Source organism: Balaenoptera ricei, chromosome 17 (assembly GCF_028023285.1).
Source record: "Balaenoptera ricei isolate mBalRic1 chromosome 17, mBalRic1.hap2, whole genome shotgun sequence".
NCBI lineage: Eukaryota > Metazoa > Chordata > Mammalia > Artiodactyla > Balaenopteridae > Balaenoptera > Balaenoptera ricei.
Window position 1 is genome coordinate 36,831,210 of NC_082655.1, and position 26,828 is coordinate 36,858,037.

Consider the following 26,828-nt stretch of genomic DNA (forward strand, 5'->3'; position numbering starts at 1 on the left):
AAGTCTCTGAGAATGGATGAAGTCTTTAATTCATTCATTCATCCATTCATTCATTCTAAATGTATCATTATGCTAGATGCTAGGGATACAGTAATAAACAAAGTAGACCAAATCTGTCTTCATAGAGTTTATAGTCCAGTGGGAGAAACATACAAATACAGGGTCCTATGGGCACACATAAGAAAGATACCTAAGCCAGACTTCAGGAGTCAAGGAAGACTCAGTCCTTTAGGATGAATAGAAGCCCAGCAAAGGGGAAAAGAGGAGGAGGGTGGAGTATAGAGAGGGCATAGAGCACATACTGTGAAAGTCTTGTGAGAGAGTGCCTGGCATGTGTGTGAAACTGAAAGAGTGTGAATTAAGAAGAAAATATAGTTGAACATAGAACTTTAATGAATGCCTTCCTTTAAGGGGAGGATATGGAGGAAGAGGAATCAACAAAGGAGCCTAAGAATGGAAATAGGCAGCGAATCAGGAGAAAGTGTTGAAGGCAGAAGAGAGAGTCAACAGTGTTAAAGCTGCGTAAGGGGACTTCCCTGGTGGTGCAGTGGTTAAGAATCCGCCTGCCAATGTAGGGGACATGGGTTCGAGCCCTGGTCCGAGAAGATCCCACATGCTGTGGAGCAACTAAGCCCATGCACCACAACTACCGAGCCTGCGCTCTAGAGCCCGCGAGCCACAACTACTGAGCCCACGTGCCACAACTACTGAAACCCACACGCTCTAGGGCCCGTGTACCACAACTACTGAGCCCACGTACTGCAACTGCTGAAGCCCCATGCCTAGAGCCTGTGCTCCACAACAAGAGAAGCCACCGCAATGAGAAGCCCGTGCACCTCAACAAAGAGTAGCCCCTGCTCACCACAACTAGAGAAGGCCTGCACGCAGCAACGAAGACCCAACGCAGCCAAGAATTAAAAGCAAAACAAAACAAAAAAAGCTGCGTAAGGAATCAAGTAGGATGAAGATTAAGGAGAGAAACCATTGAATTGGCAATTACGTGGTTCTTAGTAATCTGCGACATCAGTTTCTTTGGCATGAGAACCAGATTGCAATAGATTGAGGAATGATAGAAAAGTGAGTATGAAGATTTGCTGGGAAGGGAAAGAGAGAAAGGGTGATAGTTTGTGGACAAGATGGTGACAATTAGAATAGGAGAGATGCTTTGTTAGAACACCTTTGAAGCATTAGAAAGGAGATGAAATCGAAGGAAAGGTGGATTAAGGGTGTAATTGGTGTTGCACGTTTCTGGGGAAATGGAGTCAACAGCATGCATGAATCATTTAGCCTTGGGAAGGAAAATTTTGAAACATCAGAGAAAGAGAAAGATTTAGAAGAAAGCTCTTGAGGGGACAGTTGAGGGCATCCATACCAGTGGTTTCTCCCAGTTGAGTGGAAGATAAAGTCCACTGAATGTGGAGAAGCATAAGGGTACAGTTGGGAGCTCTAAGGAGCATGGCAAAGTTTAGAAATAAGCAAAATCTTGCCAAGTTTTGTGATCACAGCTGAGGTGGGGTTTTTTTTGTTTTTTGTTTTTTTGTCGTTGTTTGTATTTTAAAGAGTATTTATAATTGAACCAACTATCATAGCTTTTATTGGGAGCTTGAGTATAGAACTGGAAAAATGAACGAATGATTAAGGTGACCCAGAGTTTGGCCTCAACAAGGTAGCAGATTGAGGTGGGAGGAATTAAGGATGTTTTAAGAGTGTAGTTGAAATGATGGGCAGTTTTCAGTCCAAATTGTGTGAGAAAGTAAGACAAAGTAGGTGGTGCATGATTTATTTAGAGGACAGGAAGAAACCGCAGATTGTGCTGAAAGTAAAGCAAAGCTTGGTGAGAGGTACAAAAAGATGAAGAGTAATGGTCAGAGCGAGAAAGCTGTGCTATTAATATAGTAAATGGTAAAGTGAAGTGAAGGTCATTCTGAAGAAAATCATAAAGCAAAATTCCAGAAGGTATGATGGAGTATATAAATGACATCTAGGGTCTCATAAGACTGTGGGTAGCAGTAGATTTTAAAAGACATGAGGGAGTGAAGGCAAGACTGGGAGTCGAAAGGAAAGGAATAGATTTGGGTGTCCACCAGAAGCTGACAGTCACTTCTATCACTGTTATTCTAGTCACCATTTCAGCTTCTTTTGTACTTTACCCTCTTCACTGTTATGCTTTTAAATCAAAGGAATCACCTTGATGTCTATACAAAGAGTTTGGTATGTGGCACAGCAAGGTCTCCTTAAACTACAGTTTTGAATGTAGCTGACTCAGTGATAAAACAGTTGCTTTATTTTGCCATTAGAGGATATTCCTGCCCCAATAAAACCTGAATACTGATTTTTTTTTCTTTTCTTTTCTTTTTTGCTAAATAGGAACTGATTTTAAGTGATTTGGGGGGTCAAATTTACTTTCCTTTGGGGTAAATTTGAAATTACTGAAACAAATTCTAGAGACATTTTTTAATGTTGTTAATTTGATCATGTTAGTTTTTAGTTTCTTAATTTACCTTAGTATAGACACTATTTTAATTAGTGCACTTTTTAAAACTTGCAGTTTAGAAAATGTTTAAGAGTAGATTTTAATCTGATACAATCTTAGCTTGTTAAACAGGTTAGATTTAGGTCATTCTTCTAAATAACTCCCAAGGTTAGGAAAAATTGCCATGTGTGTCTGAAGCAAATTTCATTTAAAATATTTTAGAATCATTTGGTAAGAGTATGGTTCACTTTGGACTATTAAATCCAGCAGGCTATGTACCTATATTTTAGGGAAGGGACTTTCCAGACTTGCAGATTATCTAATTAAATAGAACATCTAGAATGGCTTTTAAATATGCCCCTTCTCCCGTATTTCACAACCCTTAGGAAGAAAGAGATGTTCTTTGCTGCTGTTCAGGACTCATCTTTTAATAGCTTCAGAAATGCTGGAGTCTGCTCCATCTGCTCCTTTCCCCCCTCCTTAACCTCGCTAATGTTATCTAAAGACCTTTTCAGTTCTCTTTATCTTCCTAGAAAATTTCAATACATGACTCATGAAATTTCTCCCTACTTTTTCTTTTTTATCACCTTGAAGCTTTTTCAATACCCAAACTAATAATCCTTATAACATATGTGCTAGAGTGTTTCTTAATTTACCCAATTCCAATGTCTTTTATCTCCATTTCTCCTAAGTTAGCTATAGGGATGGCCATATATCAGAATTCATCATAATTTGGAACTACTCCAGCTTAAAATTTTTGAACTCTGAAATTTCCCTTTCAGATCGTAATTTCAGATTAGGCCACTATCTTCCATTCATTCATTTAGCAAATATTTATTGAGTGCCTATTATACACTGAACTTTATAGTCCTTCCTTTTAACTATGCTACATGGGCTTCTCCTTTATCTTCACTTCTACTTCTTTGATACTCTGCCCTTCTTGTTATTGTATTACTACCCTGACTGTAACCTCATGTGCTTTTCTACCTATAATGGGCCTCATGGTTGGTCATTTCAACTGCACTTTAAATCTGAACCTTCAATTCTGACTTCTTTTTCTTAGGCTCTTTTACGATTTCCTCTGACCTTATTCATTATTATTATATTTTACAATCAATATGTATTGATATTTCCCTACATATTTATGCTTTATATTGTTCTATATTCCATCCTGCTTTTGTCTAGGGCTTCCCTTTAATTAATTAATTAATTTAGTGTAGGTCTGCTGGTGATGAATTCTGGTTTTGTTTATTGACTTATGACATCTTTATTTCCTTTTTATTTTAGAAGAGTATTTTTTTTACCAGGTATAGAATTATAGGTTAGCAGTTATTTTCTTTTGGCCCTTTAAAGACTCAAGGCAAGAGTCTGTATCAGGTCCACCCCTGCTCTTAGAGTGTTTTGAGAGCCTGGAGTTTATAGGGGCTTCCCTGCTGGCAGGTCCTGAACTATAATCCTTGTCCTCTCAGTGCTGAGAAACGTCCAAATACTCCAATTATAGGTAATTATAAGGACTTTGGCTATTATTCTGTGTGAGATGGGAAGTCACTGGAGAGTTTGAATGGAGGAGTAATACACAAAAGAATTTCTCTGTTTGCTGTGGTTTAAAAAAAAAAAAGACCATGAAGAAGCAAAGAAGAACCTGAGAAGACCAGTTAGGAGGCTATTGCAAAAAAGCAAACAAGAGATGAGGGTGGCCTGTAATTTTTTGTCTGGCTATTAAAATAACTTCCAAACTGCCTCAAATCTTGATCTGCTCAAACCTTTTCTTCCATATGATGCCACAGTGATTTATTTCTAAAATTCATATCTAAAGATGTCACTCCTCAGAGATTCCCCATTTTATATCTTTAGGTAAAAATTCAAATTCCTTACCAAAGGGAAACAGATCATATCCATGCTCTGGAGCCTTCCTCCCTTTATATCCTCCTTTCTTATTCTACCTCTTTCCTTTAGCCAGTGTTATCTACTTGGAGCCTAGACTCTCTCTATAGGTTATAAAACCCCCTTAGGCCTCCATGCCTTGGGCCATGTTTTCCTTCTTCTTGGACTATCCTTCTCATCAACTCCCCTCTCTTGTCTGACTTACTCCAACTCATCTTTAAAGATTCAGATTAAAGACTAAGGAAGAAGCTTATCTTTCTCTTGGAAGAGTTTCTGAACCTTTTCCTTCCCCATTCCAAGACAAAAATGAGTCTTTTCTGTGGATTCAGTACAAATCAATAAACATTTATAACATCTACTCTCTACCAAAACAGTTTTTAGGAGTTGGAGAATCAGAGAGGACTAAGCTGCATTATTTGCCCTCAAGATCCTTGTTCTAGAAGAGAAGACACATAAATACATGATTGCATTATAGTGTGATAAGTGTAGTAGTAAAAAACATGATCTTGGGAGGAGGGTATGAGTGAAGGGCTCCGAGAAGAGGAGAAATCCATATTGGTTTTTAAGAATAAATCAGAGTTTATCAGGCAGACAAGGTGCATGGGGTAGGGCATATATACAAGATTGAAGGAACAATATGTGCAATGGTATAGAATGGCAAAACATCAAGGTTTAGGGAATTACAGAAAAATGCGTATCTGAGTGTAAAGTTTAAAAGGTGATTAATGGAGGTGAGCTTAAAAAGAAAGACAATTATTGAAGATCTTATTTTCAATACATACCTTTATTGTAATACTTAGCATACTGTGTTGTAACCACTGGTTTTCATCTCTATATCACACCAAATGGCTCCTTCAGGGCAGGCATTCATTAATCTTTACATACGTAGCACCTATCCAAGTGTCTAAGATGTAGTGGATACACAGTAAATGCTTATGTTATTAATGTGAACCCTTTAAAACTTTTAAAAGATTATTTTACATAGGACAATTATTCGGTATTTGGTACAAATATCTATCTATCCGTCTACCTATCTATCTTATCGCCTGGGTCGAATCTAGGCATTATCAGTTCCAAAGTCTAAGTATAAAAATAAAATTGAAATAAAATGCAATTAATTAGAGATTCTTTTTTTTAGATAACTATTTATTTTGATATAGTGATGTAAATAGAACAGAATGAAGAAAAAATTATGACAGAAATCAGATAATCTTTAAAACGGAGGAGTGTGTCGCTTTTGGGAGAAATCACCAATAGTCTTTCTTTTTTTAATTTTTATTTTTAACAGCTTTATTGAGGTTTAATTTACATGCCATAAAATTCATTAATTTTAAGTATGAAGCAGTAACAAAAACTTCAGTTAAATGTGATGTGCAAGGCATGACATATCCAGTATGTAACATTTTAAAAATTAAATGTTATTAAATTGCTTCTCAGATTTAAATAGCTGTTATTGAGAGACAAGACGAATGAGTAGAATGGAAGAGACATTTATGCAGCTTTGTCTAGGAAGCTAGAAGTTCCATGTACATCTTTCCATCCACTCTTAATTCCTTCTTGTATCTCTTCCACAGCATTGGACACCAGATGGAGACATTTAAGAACTCTGGAACTCAGTTGGGTAGGGGAGGTAGTCTGTTGGGTCTCTAGATTGATAGTCAGTTTTCAGCCCTGGTGAATTCTTGCCTCTTTTTCCCAAAAGGGCATTTCAAACCACTTTGGAAAGTAACACAAATATGTTAGAAATGTCATGAACATAAGGAAAAGAGACGTATAACCTGGAATCAATCATAATAATACATAGTAGTAATCTGAGAAAAAATGGAATACCCAAATCACGTACACTTATACAAGATCCAGTGACTAGTTGACTAATAACCAACAAAGAAATAGGAAAAGAAAATGAAAAGCAAAGGTTTTGAATAAACACATTGCTTTGTCTTAAGTAGTTTTACACATCTTTTCAAGAAAAACAATCAGTTGAGCTTGTTTGCCTTCTCTTAACTTTTTAAAAATGGCTTTGCTGAGGAATCTACTAACCATTATGGTTTCTTCCAATATCCTCTCCTTTCTCCCCCTTCTCCCTTAGCATCTTTTTGCCACATACATTGCTCCTTCAGCCACTCTTGACATTGGACTCCAACAGGAAAAGAAGAAAGAAATTTATATGAAAATACAGCCGCCATTTGAAGACCTTTTCGACACAGCAGAAGAATATATCCTTCTCCTCCTTCTTGAGCCTTGGGCAAAGATGGCAAAATCAGACCAAGTTGCTTACAGAAAGGTATTGTGGCACTGATGAATTGTGTGTGAACAATTCAGGTTTACTCCAAAACTGATGATGGCCAACATTGTTAACTCACAAGAGAGAAAAGCTGGAAAAGATTTCATGTGGGCCAGGGACTCAGAGTTAAGATTTGGGCAGACACAAAATTGGGGCAGGGAAAGTATTTATTAACTTAGTTTTTGCCAGTTTCCCTGTTGTGTCCTAACAAAAGGCTAAAATTGATGTCATTTTTAAGTCTGTCTACAAATATGTCAGCAGAGAAAAATCTGAGTTTTGGTTTCCTGTGAACCAATAAAATATGCCATGATAATATACTGACTTTGTCACTTCTTGCCATTTCTCAGCAGTGACTTTAATTTTGATTAATGGAAGGAGGCTGTTTATTTTTATTCTGGATGAATTACAGTAAATATTACACCCATGGAAAATATAAACGTTTCATATATACTGTGGAAAGCACATTCTCTGACTTAAAGCACCCTCAGATGTTCATCAGGTCAGACTGCTTGATTTGATAAAAGTATCAACACATCTTTTTTCATTCCAAAAGAGGTCATTTTAAGTCTCAGTGCTTGAATATTTTCACTATTCTTATTGATGGGTGGAGGAAATTTCTTTAAATGTTTATTTTGAATCACAAATTAAAACCATTTGTGGGTATTTTTAATATTAAGTTAATGCATGTACCCTGTACATGAGGTCATTTCAGATGGATCCCTGCTGTCTCTGTATTGCTCTTCTTCATTCAGATCTCCTGAACAACTTCTTGGTCATGTCTTCGCCCAGAAAGGATGGGTGAGGTAATTAAGATGAAATTAATACCAAGCACCTCGGATAGAGTCACCTTATTGGATAGTGACCAACACAACTCTACGGCTCACTAAATTCATTGACCAAACTAATGAATTTTTCAGTCCTGATTTCGTTTTGTCCTGAAAAATTAGCATTTGTATCCTTTCTACTACAAAAATACTTATTTTACACTAGGAAAATTGGGATATTATATGAAATTTTTAAAAAATTCTCTCCAGGGACTTCCCTGGTGGTCCAGTGGTTAAGACACTGTGCTCCCAATGCAGGGGGCCCAGGTTCCATCCCGTCAGGGAACTAGATCCCGCATGCCACAATGAAGATCCCACATGTGGCAGCAGATATCCTGCGTGCCGCAACTAAGACCTGATGCAGCCAAATAAATAAATAATTTTTTTTTTTAAGAAAAGAAAAATTCTCTCCAGTCATGATTTTATTATTTTTTAAACTAATTAAATTTTTTTTGGCCACGCCTCACAGCTTGCGGGATCTTAGTTACCCAACCAGGGATCGAACCCATGCCCCCGCAGTGAAAGCGCAGAGTACTAAGCACTGGACAGCCAGGGAAGTCCCCAGTCATGATTTTAAATACAGTATATGGTACAGAGGAAAATGGGTATAAGATATGGTCCTAGGATGACAAAACAGATTCAGAATTATAACTGACTTCCCTAAACCAAGAAGTTTTAGCATTAGCAGTGATTCTTATGAAATGCCTGGGACAAATTATACACTCTTTTTAATAAGAGGAAAAATAAATTTCTCTTAATTCTATAAACTTCTTAAGTTCAGCCCAGAGGACTCCTCTAAAAGTCCAGCTGACTGGATTATGTAGACTCTTTCCCAAAAGGGATAAACAAGAAGATTTAACCAAAATGAATTATTAAATACAGGAGTTCTCAGTCGGACAAACTGATTTTTCTCAATAGAGAAATGGAAAATGATCTTGTTCTCCTGACTGTATGAAGCAGTGCAATACGCACTCTGAAGGCTAAGTCCTACTGTGAGGTTTACTTTGATGATTGACTCTCCCCTCTCTTGCTATAGCAGTAAAACCTTTGCTCACAGACTGATAACAATAGAGTCCAGTCATTTTTTTGTTCTACTGTGGATTATTTGGTCCCTAAAGCTAACAGTGCCTAGCTTCATGACTATTATCCTGTTATAAAGAATAGAAGATGGAAAAGTGATCCACCCAACATGTTTGCATTGTCTGCTGGTTCACATGGGGTGTCCAGAAAGGAGGAATGATCTTTGGTGGCATTATATCATTACATAGAAATGTATACATTTTTTATCATTTGAAGCCTGACTTTGCTGTAGCTAATGTTTTTCACTATGTGGGTCTTCCTGCTTCTGCCTCCAAACTAACTTACTTTATTGTCAAGTGTATTTATTTTTTAGCCCACTGTTATTGGCAAATGGTGCATTCCTTCCCCACTTTTTCATAATGCACATTGTTTTGATGTTACAAACTTTATTATTGTGTTATTATAGGTGGAGCTGGTGGAGGAAACTCGACAGCTAGATTCCACGTACTTCAGAAAGCTACAGGCTTTGCATAAAGAGACAGTTTCCAAGAAAGCTGAGGTAAGAAACTCTCTACTTAGAAAAACACAGATTTTAACCTAGGAAGGATTATCACTGCATATATTGGGGGGGAGCGGGGGAGGGAGTAGGGATCCTATATTGAGGAAATCATGTATTGATAAAGTAGGGGACAGGCAGTTTCATTTTCTGCTGCTTCTTTGCCCAACATGCTGCATTTGACAGGTGTCACATTTTATTGACACATTTAACAACAAAGCCAGAAAAATAAAGCAGATGAAGTAGCATAGGGAGCCAAGATACACGTTTGCCTTAGCTAAGAGCCTTCAAGCCACATTATATTCCTTTGAATGTTACTGGTTATTTTCTGTATGGCAGCAGCGCTATTTGTTGTCAAGTCACAAAAGAATTAAATTGAGTTTTCCAAACAGAAAAGGAAGTGTTGTGTGACAGCAATAAGCAAAATAATAAAGAAAAAATATGGAAAGGCTTTAACAGAGTCAATAAAAAGATCATAGGATTGACTAGGATATTAAAGTGTTAATTTTGATTTATAAATTTGCAAATTTGTGATTGGCTAAGTAAACCATGATAGATCCATAAGGCCATAAGATTAAATGTGCGTATCTACATAAAAATGACAGTTTAGATTCATACTTATTGACATGGAAAATGCCCCCGACATATTATTATATAAAAATGTGGGGAACAAAAACACTGGTATCGTGTAATCCTATTCACCTAAAATTATACATGCATTCCTAGGTGTATACATATATGCAAAGAGGGCTATCTGGAAAAATGTTCATCAAAATATTAAAAAGTTAGCTCTGAGTGGTAAGGTTTCAGGTGATCTTTTAATTTTCTACTTTGTACCTATCTGAAATCTTTATTCTTTTGCAATAAAGTTTTACACAAACAGTAAAGCTATTTTTTAAATGTAACCTTCATGTTACTGCCTTATAAACACAGAAATTCTTTATTTGAAATTCTATTAATATCTGGAAAGGATACATAAAAATTCATAAAGTTGTATCTTTAAAATTTTTTTAATTTATAATACTATTCATAATACTTATACCTATCAAAAATTGATTTTTTTAAATATAGGTAGTTTATCTCATGGTCTGATGCTTTTCAAAAACAAATAGGGAGGTGAATTAATTATATAGGGAGTTACATAGGAAGGATTTCTGAAGAATAAGCCTCTCTAGCTCTTTGCCCTGAAGGACTTGTAAACTGTTCGCAAAACATCAGAGGTGTTAAAAATACCTGACAATTAACTGTTATATGAAGGAGATTACATCTAAAGTATCTTGTACTACTCTATAACATAAAAAACTTTTATACACAAACTAATGTTTTATGTTCATGATATATCGTTAAGAAAAAGAACCAAGTTACAAAACCATACATAGTTGTATAGTCCTATTTCCATTTGTAATAAACCACATGTGTGTACAAAAAAGATTAAAAGGATACACATAAAAATGTTTGTGGTGGTTATCTCTGAATGGTAGTACAATGTATGCTTTTTGTTTTCTTTTTATTACAAAAGACATATTACTTCTGTACCAACAAAAATAATAAAATTAATATTTTATGAGCAAGTGTATAGTAAATATTTACTAATGTTCCTGAAAAGAAGGGAATGGAATGGAAAGGAACAGAACAGAATTTGATGTGAGTTAGAACCAGATTCTAGATTCTTTACCCAGTTCTACCATTGGGCTGATAAATGCCATTGGCCTAATAGTTAATTTTTATTTCAGTTTCTCTTTAAATTTGGAAAATAATTTGTTATATTTAAGAGATTTTTATGAAAAGTATTATTTCATTAGGACACTACTTGTGAAATTGGATCTGGTATTTCAGTACTTCCTCATGTCTCTAAACAAACAGAATACTGGAATAATGTTCCCGCAGAATATAGGCATTTTAATTTTAATGATCTGCTTAACAACAAACTGGAGTTTGAACATTTCCATCAGTTTCTTGAGGCTCATTCTTCAAGGTAAGGAACATAACCATTTTAAAATTTATTTCTCTCTTAAAATATTTTTCTAAACTGCTATTTCTTTAAGATACTTGTTTTGATTCAACATATGATAAAAATGGTTTGGTGCTAGATTTTACCCATTTCAGTAAAAATTAATGAAACCTGTATGGATAACTTTTTGTTGGGAATTGCATTTTGATAATAGCAGCCTCCAAAATGTTATTTTAAGTGGTCAAACAATATTTGTTGATACTTTTACCATTGGCTAAATTAAAACACCAGTACGTTTTATTTTTGCCTATTCTGATGTTTCTTTCTTTTGCATTTTTCTAAACAGGTACTCTAATGACTCTTTCTGAGAATGTCTCTTTTATATTTCACTAAGCTATTGAAATTACTGTACTATTTTGTGATTTTCATTAGTTAATACATAAATGAAACATTATAGTTTTGCATAGAATCTTGGTACCTTATGACACATTTATCTAATATAAACTGAAGTATTAATCATATTTTTTCCAATAATTTTCTCCCAAGTTAACAAAAACTGGTTAGACCTGGGAGCCAAGTTTCAGATATATAGTCTCCCTTCTTTGTGATGATAATTATTCTAAATTTAGCAGGTTGCCAAATAGACATGCAATAGGTGGAAATTTTTCCATATTTGAAATTGATAATACTAGTTCATCATTAATGGAAGAACTCTGAGACCCTACCAGTATGGCGGTAGATTCTTCTCTGATCCCAGCACTCCTTGTATTCATTCATATATTTAGCCAGGATAAGACAATATTAATAATAATATTAATAATATTGTACTCATTAGTTCCGTGGTCTAATCGGTTGTGCTAACTACTCAATACAGCACTTTCTAAATTCTGTCAAAACAGCAACTTGTTTGGTGTTTAATAGAATTGAAAGAAATAAATAAGAAGGGCTGTACTTTTTCATTTTAGCATGGACCTTATGTGCTGGACAGACATTGAACAGTTCCGAAGAATAGCTTACAGAGATCGAAAGCAAAGGGAGGCAAAATCTATGTACATTAAAAACAAGTACTTTAATAAAAAATATTTCTTTGGACCCAACAGTCCAGCTTCTCTATATCAACAGGACCAGGTATCAACATGGAGACATATTTTCTACATTTAAGTATGAAAACTAGTAATTTATTTCTTTTTGCCAACAATCTGAACGTCTTCTTTTTTTCTTTTGCTTTTATGACTTATATGTTAGACACTTTTGATATCTTTTTTTTAGGTATTCATAATTATCTACAAATGTCTTTTTTTTAAATAAAGGCTGCCTTCCTTTGTTTACTTATTTTTTTCCATAATTTTAATTATTTATTTATTTGGCTGCACCGAGTCTCAGTTGCGGCATGTGGGGTCTTTAGTTGCGGCATGTGGGATCTTTAGTTGAGCCATGCAAACTCCTAGTTGCAGCATGTGGGCTGTAGTTCCCTGACCAGGGGTCGAACCCTGGCCCCCTGCATTGGGAGCGTGGAGTTTTAACCACTGGACCACCAGGGAAGTCCCTCTACAGATGCCTTAAAATTCACTCAAGTACTATATATTATTAAAACTGTGTTATTTTTAAAGTAATTTATGGAATAAAAATAACTTTCATTCATCCACTCACCCATTCATTCAGCAAATATGGGTGCCTGTGATATGCCAGACGCTGTTCTAGGTGCTCAGGATAAGTGGTAAACAAGGAGGACAAAGTCCTTGCACCTTTCAAAAGCAGAAAACAGCCATTATCAGCCATTAAGCCCCATCTCTACCCCTTTTCTGTTCTTCTCTTACTTGAAATTACTCCAAACATAACTGATCTTTGAAAAATCCTGTTTGCCATTGTACTGTCTCCCAAAACAATTTTTATTGACCAGGAACAAAGATTTTCCATTTTGTTGAGCCAAGATCATATGGCTTTAATCACAACTTATTAATAACTAGATGGTGTCATTACTTACAGCAAAAATGTCAGACTGGGATTCAGCGGTGGTTTTGAGTGTTCATGTAACTGATCACATGAGATATGGCTCAATTTTAATGCCTTTGAAATATAAAATTAAGTGTTATAATTTATTTAACCTGAAGTTTGCGAATACTAGAAGTTTGCTAGATCAAATGTGTAGCATTTGATTTCTTTATTTTCGTAGTTTAAAAGGATGTGTACCCTAATGGCATACATTTGTAAAATACAAATCTCAGATTAATTCAGTAAATTAAAGAAAAATTCAGAGCTATTCACAAGTAGGGCATACCAAATTAAAAATCTAGATCTTTGAGGGGAAAATAAACAAAAGTCCTTGGGAGTAAGAGGGAGAAGAAATTCTAGAATTAAGCAACCTTAACAAAAATGTCTTGCCATTAGTTCCCTGAGATACAAATCTGGGATGTATTAGCAAAAGTGGCTGGGAGTATCTCAATAAGCATAAGTATGAAATAAACACATGGAAAGCATTTGTTTTCTGTTTGGCTTGTGCTACATTGTGTGAGGTTTCATGGTATCTGATGCTACTGTGTGAACCTTCCATAGTAAAACTTGCTGAGAATTAAAAATTCAGTGGAAAAAGTCACCCATTGCTGTCATAGCAAATGATTGTACTTACTACAGAGGAGTTTTCCAAATGACCCTTCTTCCTCATCTTTGTCTTTACTTTTATTTATTTTTTATTTTTTTTATTAATTTATTAATTTTTTTATTTTTTGGCTGTGTTGGGTCTTCATTTCTGTGGGAGGGCTTTCTCTAGTTGCGGCGAGCGGGGGCCACTCTTCATCGCGGTGCGCGGGCCTCTCACTATCGCGGCCTCTCTTGTTGCGGAGCACAGGCTCCAGACGCGCAGGCTCAGTAGTTGTGGCTCACGGGCCTAGTTGCTCCGCGGCATGTGGGATCTTCCCAGACCAGGGCTCGAACCCGTGTCCCCTGCATTGGCAAGCAGATTCTCAACCACTGCACCACCAGGGAAGCCCCCTATTATTTTTATTTACATATTTTATACTTAAGGATTTCTGCATCACCTTATGTTTTATATAGACCATGCTAGTTCTAATCCTAGTTGTGTGGCCAATTTGCAGTTTGATTAGCAAAGTAGTCTTTTCTCTTATTCTCTTTTCTTCTTATTTTTATATAGAAACCATATTATTGTTAATATTATTTGATTAATATTATTAAAGGATGGCTGAGAGAGTCTCTTTTTTATATAAAACAATATTATTATTAGGATTAAGTTAATCTTATTAATCAAAGGAGAGCTAAGACTCCAACGAGGAGCCCAGTTTTTTTCTGTGTACAAAAAACTCACCAATTTTGAGTGGTATATACACAGAAACAGGATGATTTATAGTAGGAATTGGCCATTAGTATTGTTTTTTAATTAATTAATTTTTATGGCCATTAGTATCGTGGAAGCCAGTAATTATATAGAAGGAAGATTTTGGCCACAGAGAAATTGTCTTATAAAAGGGCTACTTGTGCAAGTCAGAGACTATTGTCTGTATAACCTGGCCTTTTTCTACTTCCTGCTATCTCTGTTTTCTTCTTTGAAGTTGTTGGAACAGCCCTACATTGCTACCACCACCATCATTCCACTATCTCCAACCCAGTGTTTATTGGTAATATGCATATTTATAATGTCTGAGTCAAGGTTGTTTCTTAACTAATTAATGCCTTATTTTTCTCAGACACAAAAGAAAATGCCTTCTCAAACAAGTCCATTTGAGTAGAATCAGAGATTCCTAGAATATTAGACCTAGAAGAGAACTTAGAAAACTAAAAGTCTAATGCCCTTATTTTACAGTCGAAGAAACTGTAGCCATGGAGAAAAAAATGGCATTGCAGTTGTCACACAGGATAGAAATCCCTGTGTTCTTTGAAATATATTATCATAAGCAAAATCATACATCTAAAACAACCATCACATAAACCACAATTCTCTGTTTGATGTTAGGGGAGTTATCTGTCTTTACTATACACAGTAAAGCCAGGAGCTATTTTACAGAAAATGAAAATTCTGGCACCCATCAGGTGCTCAGCAAATAGTCTTGGGGTGAATGAATAAATGAATGACGATTAGCATTTCTTTACCTAAACAGAAGTTTGTTGTTTCTGTTTCATTTTTATTTTCTTAGATAATGCATTTAAGTGGTGGCTGGGGAAAGATTCTCCATGAGCAGCTTGATGCAGCTGTTCTAATTGAAATTCAGAAGCATGTCCTAAATAGGCTAGAAAATGTCTGGTTGCCATTGTTTCTTGCAAGTGAACAGTTTGCAGCACGTCAAAAGATAAAGGTATGTAAATTAGTATAATCTTGGGATAGCAACGGACAGCACCTCTCAAAGCCTCAAATGTGAAAGCCTGTTGACTCAGCCATTGTATTTCTATTGCATAGTGGTTAAGAGCAGGAAGTCAGACTTCCCAAGTTTTAATCTCAACACTGCCACATATTAATTGTACAACACTAAGTTTTATAACCTTAGTTTTCTCATTTGGAAAAGAAATAGAGTTAATAAGAGTAATAGCTTCATAAGATTGTTATGAAGAGGAAATGAAATGATATATGTGTAGTTTCTTAGCGTGGTGCCTGGTACACAGCAAACACTCACATACTGTCTATTAATATAGTTATTATTTTTTACATTATTATTATTGAGTCTTCATATAAATGGGCAAGGATGTACAAAGGGGAGTAGTTAAATGAATAAGAATTCCATACTATGGAAAACTATGCAGTTTTCCATATAAAATGAGATTATAAAAATGAGATTTCCACATATACTGATAATGAAAGATGTTATTTATTGAGTGAAACAAGCAGGATGCAGAACAATACATAGAAGATAATCCTGTTATATGTACTTATATCTCGATGTCTGTCTATTTATGCATTTCTCTTTCTCCTCTCTGTCTATCTATATTTATGTTTATGAACAAAGATCAAAGAAAAGATCTGCCTCCTGGGAATGGGTATGGGGAGTGTGAAGGATTTTTACTTTGTAAAGTAGGGTTTTTTTGGTTGTTGTTTTGCTTTGTTTAGTTTTTATTTTATAAGAAGCATGTATTGCTTCAATAATTTTAAAGTCATCATCACACCTAAAAACAGGCAAACCTGATCTTTACAAAAAGAACACAAGGAGTAGAGAGCATGTAATTTTGGACTTCAGTGTGCAAAGCACATGCCATTAGTATTGATCAGGAAGAATGTAGAAAAGCTGCCCTCCATATTTAATTTATCAAACACTTTGAGTCTTACTTATCTGGAAATATCCTTAGTCTTCTTAGCACCTTAAGTTACGGAAAACACAGTACAGCTGGGAACATAGAACTTATAGTATGGGGAAGAAGACCTGACTTGTTTTAGGCAAAAAGTTCCTGGAAGTAAGCTTTGGGACAACTCAGATTTCCTCATTTCCTTTCTTCAGGCTAACTCTAATTGTCTATCCAAAGCCAAGTAAAAAGATATTTGGCTCATTAATATTGTTTACCGTGTTTTCTCACTATGTTTACCACAATAATTTTATTGTAATTTACAGCTCCTTCCTAACTTAGCAATTCTTTGCGTGGCCAACAACATTCACTGATTCTGGCAACCTTAAGCCAAAGACAAAAGGGAAGGAAGATCAAGAATTTTTAATAAAATGATGCTGGAGCATCTCACGCATTTAGGGGAAGAGTTGACACCCAAGCTTTACAAAGGCCAGGGGCCAGGACAGCCCTGGGAACCCAGCAAGAAGAATTCTCAGATCTTTTCTCCAGGCTGTGGCTACCAAAAGACTCAGCAGCAGTGATTCTAGTCCCTGTCTGTCTGGGTCAGCTCCTGGATCTACCTGCTATAGACAGGGAGGTAGAGTCACATAGCACATACTTGGCAGGAGTGGTTCCCAAAAAAGGGAAAATATTTTGAATAGGCAATAACCTCAAGAAGTATCTACTGTATTACCTCCCTGTGTTGAGTAACTTTTGTACTCTTCTCAAATTAGTTGTGGCTAGAGAATACACAAAAATGTGGGGAGTCCTAATTATCCTTCCAGCTTCAGTTTCTATGGGGCCCAAGTGAAACTGTTGTCTACCTTTGGGGCAATACACTCAGGCACTATTATCTGCATTTTGCAGATGAGGAGACTGCTAAGAGAATTTGAGTGACTTGCCCGGGGAACTGGACAGGGCTTCCGTTTCTAAGTCTTATCCTCTTCCTCCTGTTCTTTCTCTTATTCACACTGACCTTCACCTCATTTTTAAAGCTGTTAAATCAGTAAATGATTTCAATACTGTAGACATTCTGAATAACTCGGATAAAATCATTGGTTTGCTTCTAGGTACAGATGAAAGACATAGCTGAAGAGCTTTTACTACAGAAGCGTGAAAGGAAAATTGGAGTCTGGAAGGCAAGTAATATTTGTTATGTTCTTCCTCTTGTAAGTTCCACTGTCAGAGTATTGTTTTTCTTCCTCTTCTTGTACAGAGACCCTCATTGTAGATAATGCTTTCTAAGCCACCAGATGCTGACACTGTTCTTAATTGGCTGATGGAATCGGCAGGAAAGTGTGATTCTACTAGAGCCCTCTTCTTTTTTTTTTTTTTTTTTAAAGAAATTCACGTTCTTTTATTTATTTATTTATTTATTTATGACTGTGTTGAGTCTTCGTTTCTGTGCGAGGGCTTTCTCTAGTTGCGGCAAGTGGGGACCACTCTTCATCGCGGTGCGCGGGCCTCTCACCATCGCGGCCTCTCTTGTTGCGGAGCACGGGCTCCAGACGCGCAGGCTCAGCAATTGTGGCTCACGGTTCCAGTTGCTCCGTGGCATGTGGGATCTTCCCAGACCAGGGCTCGAACCCGTGTGCCCTGCATAGGCAGGCAGATTCTCAACCACTGCGCCACCAGGGAAGCCCTAGAGCCCTCTTCTTAAAGAGTTCCTTGACCTGCTCAACCCTAGAAGTGTGCGATTGGACTTTAAATGTGTATTTTTAGTTGTTTTGCTTGTGATGAATTTATTGAGACAGGCTGATCATTCCAGTATATGGTAGTTTATTTATTATTGGGAGTGGATTACACAAAAAGAATGAGGAGTATGCAGCAAAATCAGCAACTTAAATTATCTTATATTATCCTCTTTATTTAGAATTACATATTAACTTTAAAAGAATTAAGATAGCTATCATTTTGGTGATTATTTAAACCACTACAATATGATACCTTCCTAGAAATTGCCTATTTTGCTTCTTAACAAGCATGATAAACACAGTCTTCTTTTTGAGCCTACAAATGTATGTGTATTCATCCTTCTATAGGTCTTGATAAAATGTCAAACTAGACCCAGGTGACCCCCTACAACCTAACAAAGATAAAAATCTATTCGACTGTTAGAGGAGCGTATGTATCTGTTAGGATGCTTTTTTCCTGTATTTTCCTCTTGAAAGGAAACAAACTGTTCTTATATTTGTCCTTTGCTATGTATTTTTTAAAAATACTAAATAGAATGGGCTTATATGTCATATTATCGTACATTATATATTATGTTATTTTCTGTTTAGTTAAATTATGGGTTTTAGTTAAATTACTAAGTTTTAGTATCTTAAGAAGCAGGTCTTAAAACATTATTTGTTGAGTGGGTTTTAAATAAACATCCCAGTCTAATACATAGTTGTTCCTATTTATAGGGCTATAATTTTAATATGGACCATCTGGTGATGGTCTTAACTTTTTGTCCTTGGAACACCACATGTGCCTCACTAAAATAGTGATAGACATCTATTCACTTTATCTGGGGTAAAGGCACCACCATTCGTCTAGACTGCCTGGAGTTGCCTTCGCTTTTCAGTTTCCAACTCAGATGTCATCCTCAAAGCCCTTCTCTGTAAAGCTCTTACTCCTTCAGGCAGAATTAGTTACTCCTTCCTTTGCATTCCCATAGACTTTTTTACATAACTCTCTTAAAACACTTTTATTGTTGGTCACATATGATTTGTTTCAAGAAACTTATTTTATGCATTGTCAGTAATGGATATTTATCATGTGCAATGGATATTTGTCATTGATTGTTACTATAATTCCTAAGTTCATCTAAAATATTGCCTTTAAAGTGATGCTTCCTTGCATGGTTGTAGGCTAAACTCAGTTTTGGGGCACTTCAATAAATTTACCAAATGAAAAAAAATCTATTCAGTAAATTCTATAAAATCTATTATTTTTTTAAATCTAAGAGTCTAAAGGAGGATGAATATGTGATCTAAAATGGTCAAGGTAAAAAAAGTAGACATCATATACTTCAGAATTGTGAAGATAAAATAAGTAATACCTTTAAACATTAGTAAAACAACATGGCTTTTTTGTTGCATAAAGTAAATCCTGGGTCAGAGAAAGTTTATTATTAAAAATATACACTGATAATTATTTCCTCTGGTTATTAATTACTAATAGTAATTTATTATTAAAATAATATAAAGATGTCTCGCCTAAAAACATGATCTTTCGGGAATTCCGTGGCGGTCCAGTGGTTAGGACTCAGCACTTTCACTGCTGTGGCCCAGGTTCGATCCCTGGTTAGGAAACTAAAATCCCACAAGCGGCACAGTGTGGCCAAAAAAAAAAAAAAAAAACATGATCTTTCTAGGATAGAATTATAGTGAAGCTCCACAGTAAATTTCCTATTTAAATTAATAAGATTAATTGGTAATTTTTTCTAAAATTTTTGAAAAATATCTTAAATGTTCAACTGTTTTTACTTTTTAAAAGGCAGGAAAGTTATATATTAATATATAACATATAATGTATATAATTATAACATTATGATTACTTTGTTCTGTTTAAGCACAGAACTCATACTGTACACCAAAGTGTAGTTTTTCACCATAGTCCCAAACTGTAATGATTGTTAACATTCTTAATGTAGTCATATGTTCTAAATCATCCAATCATTTCTTTTTCTCTCCACCTCTTAAGAAACTGATGCCATAAAGATACAAAAGAGACAAAAGGGAGAACAGAGGGGGAAAGCTGCCAAATTCTATTTATCCATGCCATAAATTTCAACAGACAAAAATAAAGGAGATAGAAGTTGGTAATTTTTAGCCTAATAAATGACTTTATTATTAACTTCTGGAACACAGCTAATTTTCTGTATTCTCTGATTTGGACAGCCTGTGGAGAGTAAGTGGATATCGTCATCTTGTGAAATCATTGCTTTCCGTAAAGCATTATTGAATCCAATTACCGCAAGGCAGTTTCAACGGTTTGTGGCTCTAAAAGGAGATTTATTGGAAAATGGGGTGCTCTTTTGGCAAGAAGTACAAAAATATAAGGTATTGTATTAGAAGCTGGAGAAAAGCACCTCTTTTTAAGGAGGAGATGCATTAACATATCAGTTTCCTAACTTTTTGGGCAAGATTTATATAAGATATCCCAACTTCGATGTTTTCATACCAATGTGTAAATATTGAGGTATCTATTGTTCTGTGTTAGATACATTTATTATTATACAGTGAAAAGTAAGAGTTAACCCTGAAATGATAGTATTAGGTTTTTCAAGGTTTCACGTATATTATGATCTAACAAGAATCTTCCTGAAAAGTTTTAACTATATTTTTGCATATTGCTTATCTATAAATGTACTATACACATTTTTGCTGAAGATATTCATATTCAGTACTTTAACCAAGACCTGTTTACAAGAATTCCTCCTAACCATATTTGCAGCAATAGTAATTAGAGATAGTGGATTACAGATAAATAAACCAACAGAGATGAGAGAGGCTTTACTATTAGAATGGCCAAATTCTTAACAAAATAAATAAATGAAAGAACAAGTTATTAGGTGCAAAAGCAGTTTATTGTCAGGTTTAAGTGTTTGATGGAATCATATAGAATCTCTGCACTGAAGAGGAGGAAAGGACTTCCTAGGTTGTGTAATCTAGACTTGAATACAGGAATGTTGTCTAGAAATACCTAAGAGTAGGCATCCCTGCTCCCAGGGTTAGCAGGCTCATTTCCTTGCAAGCAGCCTATTTAATCCCATTATAAAAATAGGGAGTAAAAATAAAGCTGGAATTTAAGAGGATAATGCTTTCAATTGGCCTACAATCTACGTATGTATAATATTATGCAGTACTAATACTCTGCAGCATATTTATTCTATATAGTTAGTAGTTGCTCAATACAATCTTATTTCCAGACTTTCTCCAGCATTCCATGAAACTGTTTTCTACCCTTTTCTGTTATCACCAGTTTTTGTACCTTTGTTAACATAGAAATTTCCTCAGGAAAAAAAAAAAAAGGATTTTGAGATAAGATTTTTAAAAATCTATCACAAGATAAGTAATATTAAGATAATTTTTTTGAAAATTAAAAAGGAGGTAGAGTCTGTTTTCCATAACAGGAAATTATTATGAGTGAGCAGAACAGTCTTGAAGCTAAAATGAACATGAGTAAGTCCAACCCTGCTAGGATAAGAGGTAATGAGATAAACTGTGCAAAATAAGCATTTAAGAAAACATAGACTCATACATAGTCAACCCTTAACTTTGTGACTGTTTCTCCTTCAAGACTTCCCTTGGTCTTCATTTAAGTATCTTTTCTGTGGTATAGAACAGAGGACATATAATACTAGGTAGTTATTAAAAATCATGCTTTAAGGGTGAATTTGTTTATTCAATAAGCATTTACTAAATCACTAATGTGCCAACTATTATGCTAGATTGTAGGAATAAAAAAAATGGATAAACTACACTGCCCTCCTTCAAGGAGGGACTCATCCATGAAAACAAAATATCATGAAATAACATTGATTATGATCCCTGTTCTAACTAGTTATAATTTGGGCACAGAGGGGAAAATGATTCAGGGAGGGTGGTAGCTCAGGGAGATCTCAACAGAAGTGACGATACTTATAGGGAACTCTACTCAATACTCTGTAATGACCTATATGGGAAAAGAATCTGAAAAAGAGTGGTTATGTGTATAGGCATAACTGATTCACTTCGCTGTACAGCAGAAACTAACACAACATTGTAAATCAACTATACTCCAACAAAAATTTAATAAAAAAGAAGTGGGACTTCCCTGGTGGCGCAGTGGTTAAGAATCCGCCTGCCAGTACAGGGGAAACGGGCCTGAGCCCTGGTCCGGGAAGATCCCACATGCTGCGGAGCAGCTAAGCCCGTGCACCACAACTACTGAGCCTGCACTCTAGAGCCCGTGAGCCACAACTACTGAGCCCATGTGCCACAACTCCTAAAGCCCACGTGCCTAGAGCCCGTGCTCCGCAACAAGAGAAGCCCCTGCTCGCTGCAACTAGAGAAAGCCCACGCGCAACAACGAAGACCCAAACAGCCAAAAATAAATAAATTAATTAATTAATTAATTTAAAATAAATAAATAAAAAAGAAGTGATGATACTTGAATTGGGTCTTGAAGAAGTTTGCCAGGGGGAAAGCATTCCACCTAGCAAGTCTTACTGTGCTCACTTTTCTATGGCTTACTCATATTAAGTGTTTACATCTGTCAGATATTTCCTTAATGCTTTTCATGTAATAACGACTTTATTCTTTATAAGAATCCTAGGTCAAAGCTGTTAATTCTCACCATTTTACAGATGAAGAAGCTAAGGCACAGAAAAGTTAAGAAACTTCTGACATCCTTCAGCTAATTAAGTAGTAGAGCTGGAATTTGAACCAAGACATTCTATTGCTAAAATTTGTGCCCTTAATCACTAAGTTATGCTCCCTCCCAGTGATGACTGTAGTAATATTTAAAAGATGGCTACACTGATCTTAGTCAAACATTATTCTGAATTGTGAAAAATTGGAAAGAACCCTGATGTACAACAACAGGACATGGGTTATTTTAATTATGATACATCTATACAGTAGAATACTCTGCAGCCATTAAAAATTATGCTCTAGGAGATTAATCAATGAGAAAAGATAATCATCTTACTGATTTTTTTAAAACCTAGCTACTAGAAAGCAGTATGATTTAATATAAAGTGTGTGTGTGTGTGTGTGTGTGTGTGTGTGTGTGTGTGTGTGTCCATCCCCACAGAGAAAAGACCTGAAGGAAATACACATCCAAGAAATACTTTTTCAGCACCTATCAAGGGCCAGGCTAAATCCTGAGGATACAACTGTGATCAAAACAGTCTTTCCTGTCAGGGCTTACAGTGTTAGGGGAGGGACAGACAAGTGATAGATAAGATGATTATAAGAGTGTGATTAGTGTAGTGGTGGGAGAAGCACAGGGTAAAATGGAAGTACCTAGGATGTCCATCTCCTGGACTGGGGGAGACACAGAAAGTTTACTAGAGGACAGTACAGTTGACCCTTGAACAACACAGGTTTGAACTGCAAGGTCCGCTTATACCTGAATTTTTTTCAGTAAATTCAGACTACAGTACTTCACAATCCACTGTTGGTTGAATCCAAGGATGTGGAACTACAGATACAGACGGCCAACTGTAAAGTTATACGTGGATTTCCAACTGCGAGGCAGGGTTGGTGCCCCTAACCCCCACGTTGTTCAAGGGTCAACTATGTGCTTAACACATAGGCCTTAACGATAGGTAAAAGTGAACTCTGCTACAGGTATAATAGGGCAGAACAACTAGAAAAAATACCAATCCTGATTCTATCTAAATTCTATCTCTATACTCTCAAAGTTAAAACCATATAATTTCACAAATTTGTTTTTATTTCATAATCCTTATATTCCATAATAATAAGCCAGGCTTACCAAATATATGATCATTTCCCTAGTAATGGCAAAAAATTTAGTTTTTGGTAACATGCCAAACATATGTGTTATAAATAGGCATTTTCAGAGGGAATACTAAATTGAGTAAAAAATGCTGTTATCTCAGTGTAACATTTATATCAAGATTTTTCACATATAACAACGCCAAATTTATATATGTAAAGTTTTATATGGCAAGCACTAGAAATTTTCTTTCTTTAATACTGTCTGTAAGATAGTTATTACAATGCCTGTCATATAGTAACTACTTAATAAATGTTGGCTTATTTCTGGCCTAGAATTACAAGTTTCCAAATCTGTGTGCTTTCTAGGGATTTAGAGAACAATGTCTTTCATAAAAAATGTCATAATTCAAGCTAAGCTACCTCTTTATTTTAAAAAGTGATAGCCTTACATCTGTGACATAAAACTGGGTCTTTTTAATGTACAATTACTGTTTTTAAATTCTTTAGCTATAAAGATGATAATGTAATAGGTTATCTGAAAAAATATAGCTCCTAAAAGATGCATAATAATACACCTGTAACCACCGACATTCCCGCTTGTGTTGCTAGCCTCTTTGAGCCTAAATCACCTTGCTGTAGAAACAGTTATGTAGAAAAAGCTTTTGCATCCACCTGTAAGTTGAGTAAGGTGCCTATTCTCAGTGCTCTCCTAGGGCCCTGTTTATACCTTTATCATGCCACTTATTAACTATCTCAGATTGGAAAAACGTTTTTCATGCTTCACTTGCAGTAGATATTTTTCTGAACATCTTTATTGGAGTATAATTGCTTTACAATGGTATGTTAGTTTCTGCTGTATAACAAAGTGAATCAGCTATATGTATACATATATCCCCATATGCCCTCCCTCTTGAGTCTCCCTCCCACCCTCCCTATCCCAACCCTCTAGGTGGTCACAAAACACCGAGCTGATCTCGCTGTGCGATGCTGCTTCTTCCCACTAGCCATCCATTTTACATTTGGTAGTGTATATATGTCATTGCTACTCTCTCACTTCATCCCAGCTTACCAATCCCCCTCCCCATGTCCTCAAGTCCATTCTCTACGTCTGCGTCTTTATTCCTGTCCTGCCCCTAGGTTTGTCAGAACCACTTGTTTTTTACATTCCATATATATGTGTTAGCATACGGTATTTGTTTTTCTCTTTCTGACTTACTTCACTCTGTATGACAGACTCTAGGTCCATCCACCTCACTACATGTAACTCAATTTCGTTTCTTTTTATGGCTGAGTAATATTCCATTGTATATATGTGTCACATCTTCTTTAACCATTCATCTGTCGATGGACACTTAGGTTGCTTCCATGTCCTGGCTGTTGTAAATAGAGCTGCAATGAACATTGTGGTACATGACTCTTTTTGAATTATGGTTTTCTCAGGGTATATGCCCAGTAGTGGGATTCCTGCGTCGTATGGTAGTTCTATTTTTAGTTTTTTAAGGAACCTCCATACTGTTCTTCATAGTGGCTGTATCAATTTACATTCCCACCAACAGTGCAAGAGGGTTCCCTTTTCTCCACACCCTCTCCAGCTTTTATTGTTTGTAGACTTTTTGATGATGGCCATTCTGACTGGTGTGAGGTGATACCTCATTGTAGTTTTGATTTGCATTTCTCTAATGATTAGTGATGTTGAACATCCTTTCATGTGTTTGTTGGCAATTTGTATATCTTCTTTGGAGAAATGTTTATTTAGGTCTTCTGCCCATTTTTGGATGGGGTTGTTTGTTTTTTTGATATTGAACTGCATGAGCTGTTTATATATTTTGGAGACTAATCCTTTGTCAGTTGCTTCATTTGCAAATATTTTCTCCCATTTTGAGGGTTGTCTTTTCATCTTGTTCATGGTTTCCTTTGCTGTGCAAAAGCTTTTAAGTTTCATTAGGTACCACTTGTTTATTTTTGGTTTTATTTCCATTTCTCTAGGAGGTGGGTCAAAAAGGATCTTGGTGTGATTTATGTCATAGAGTGTTCTGCCTATGTTTTCCTCTAAGAGTTTTATAGTGTCTAGCCTTACATTTAGGTCTTCAATCCATTTTGAGTTTATTTTTGTGTATGGTGTTAGGGAGTGTTCTAATATTCTTTTACACTTAGCTGTCCAGTTTTCCCAGTACCACTTACTGAAGAAGCTGTCTTTTCTCCATTGTATATTCTTGCTTCCTTCATCAAAGATAAGGTGACCATATGTGCTTGGGTTTATCCCTGGGCTTTCCATCCTGTTCCATTGATCTATATTTCTGTTTTTGTGCCAGTACCATAGTGTCTTGATTACTGTAGCTTTGTAGTAAAGTCTGAAGTCAAGGAGCCTGATTCCTCCAGCTCCGTTTTTCTTTCTGAAGATTGCTTTGGCTATTCGGGGTCTTTTGTGTTTCCATACAAATTGTGAAATTTTTTGTTCTAGTTCTTTGAAAAATGCCATTGGTAGTTTGATAGGGATTTTTTGGAATCTGTAGATTGCTTTGGGTCATTTTCACAATGTTGGTTCTTCCAATCCGAGAACATGGTATATCTCTCCATCTGTTTGTATCGTCTTTAATTTCTTTCATCAGTGTCTTATAGTTTTGTGCATGCAGGTCTTTTGTCTCCTTAGGTAGGTTTATTCCAGCTATTTTATTCTTTTTGTTGTAATGGTAATTGGGAGTGTTTCCTTAATTTCTCTTTCAGATTTTTCATCATTAGTGTATAGGAATGCAAGAGATTTCTGTGCATTAATTTTGTATCCTGCTACTTTACCAAATTCATTGAGTAGCTCTAGTAGCTTTCTGGTAGCATCTTTAGGATTCTGTATATAGTATGTCATCTGCAAACAGTGACAGCTTTACTTCTTCTTTTCTGATTTGGATTCCTTTTATTTCTTTTTCTTCTCTGATTGCTGTGGCTAAAACTTCCAAAACTGTGTTGAATAATAGTGGTGAGAGTGGGCAACCTTGTCTTGTTCCTGATCTTAGAGGAAATGGTTTCAGCTTTTCACCATTGAGAACAATGTTGGCTGTGGGTTTGTCATATATGGCCTTTATTATGTTGAGGTGGGTTCCCTCTATGCCTACTTTCTGGAGGGTTTTTATCATAAATGGG

The 26,828-nt window shown here is 35.8% G+C and overlaps 1 protein-coding gene across 1 annotated transcript in view; it reads left to right on the top strand.

Moving 5' to 3' along the window:
* Window positions 1–26,828, top strand: part of RGS22 (regulator of G protein signaling 22) — a 122,106-nt gene that overhangs the window by 43,157 nt on the left and 52,121 nt on the right. The window contains exons 11-17 of the mRNA XM_059901409.1: window positions 6,447–6,641; window positions 8,952–9,044; window positions 10,844–11,016; window positions 11,958–12,120; window positions 15,138–15,296; window positions 17,322–17,390; window positions 20,142–20,303. Of these exons, the coding sequence (XP_059757392.1) occupies window positions 6,447–6,641; window positions 8,952–9,044; window positions 10,844–11,016; window positions 11,958–12,120; window positions 15,138–15,296; window positions 17,322–17,390; window positions 20,142–20,303 (1,014 nt within the window). The remainder of the gene's footprint in view (window positions 1–6,446; window positions 6,642–8,951; window positions 9,045–10,843; window positions 11,017–11,957; window positions 12,121–15,137; window positions 15,297–17,321; window positions 17,391–20,141; window positions 20,304–26,828) is intronic.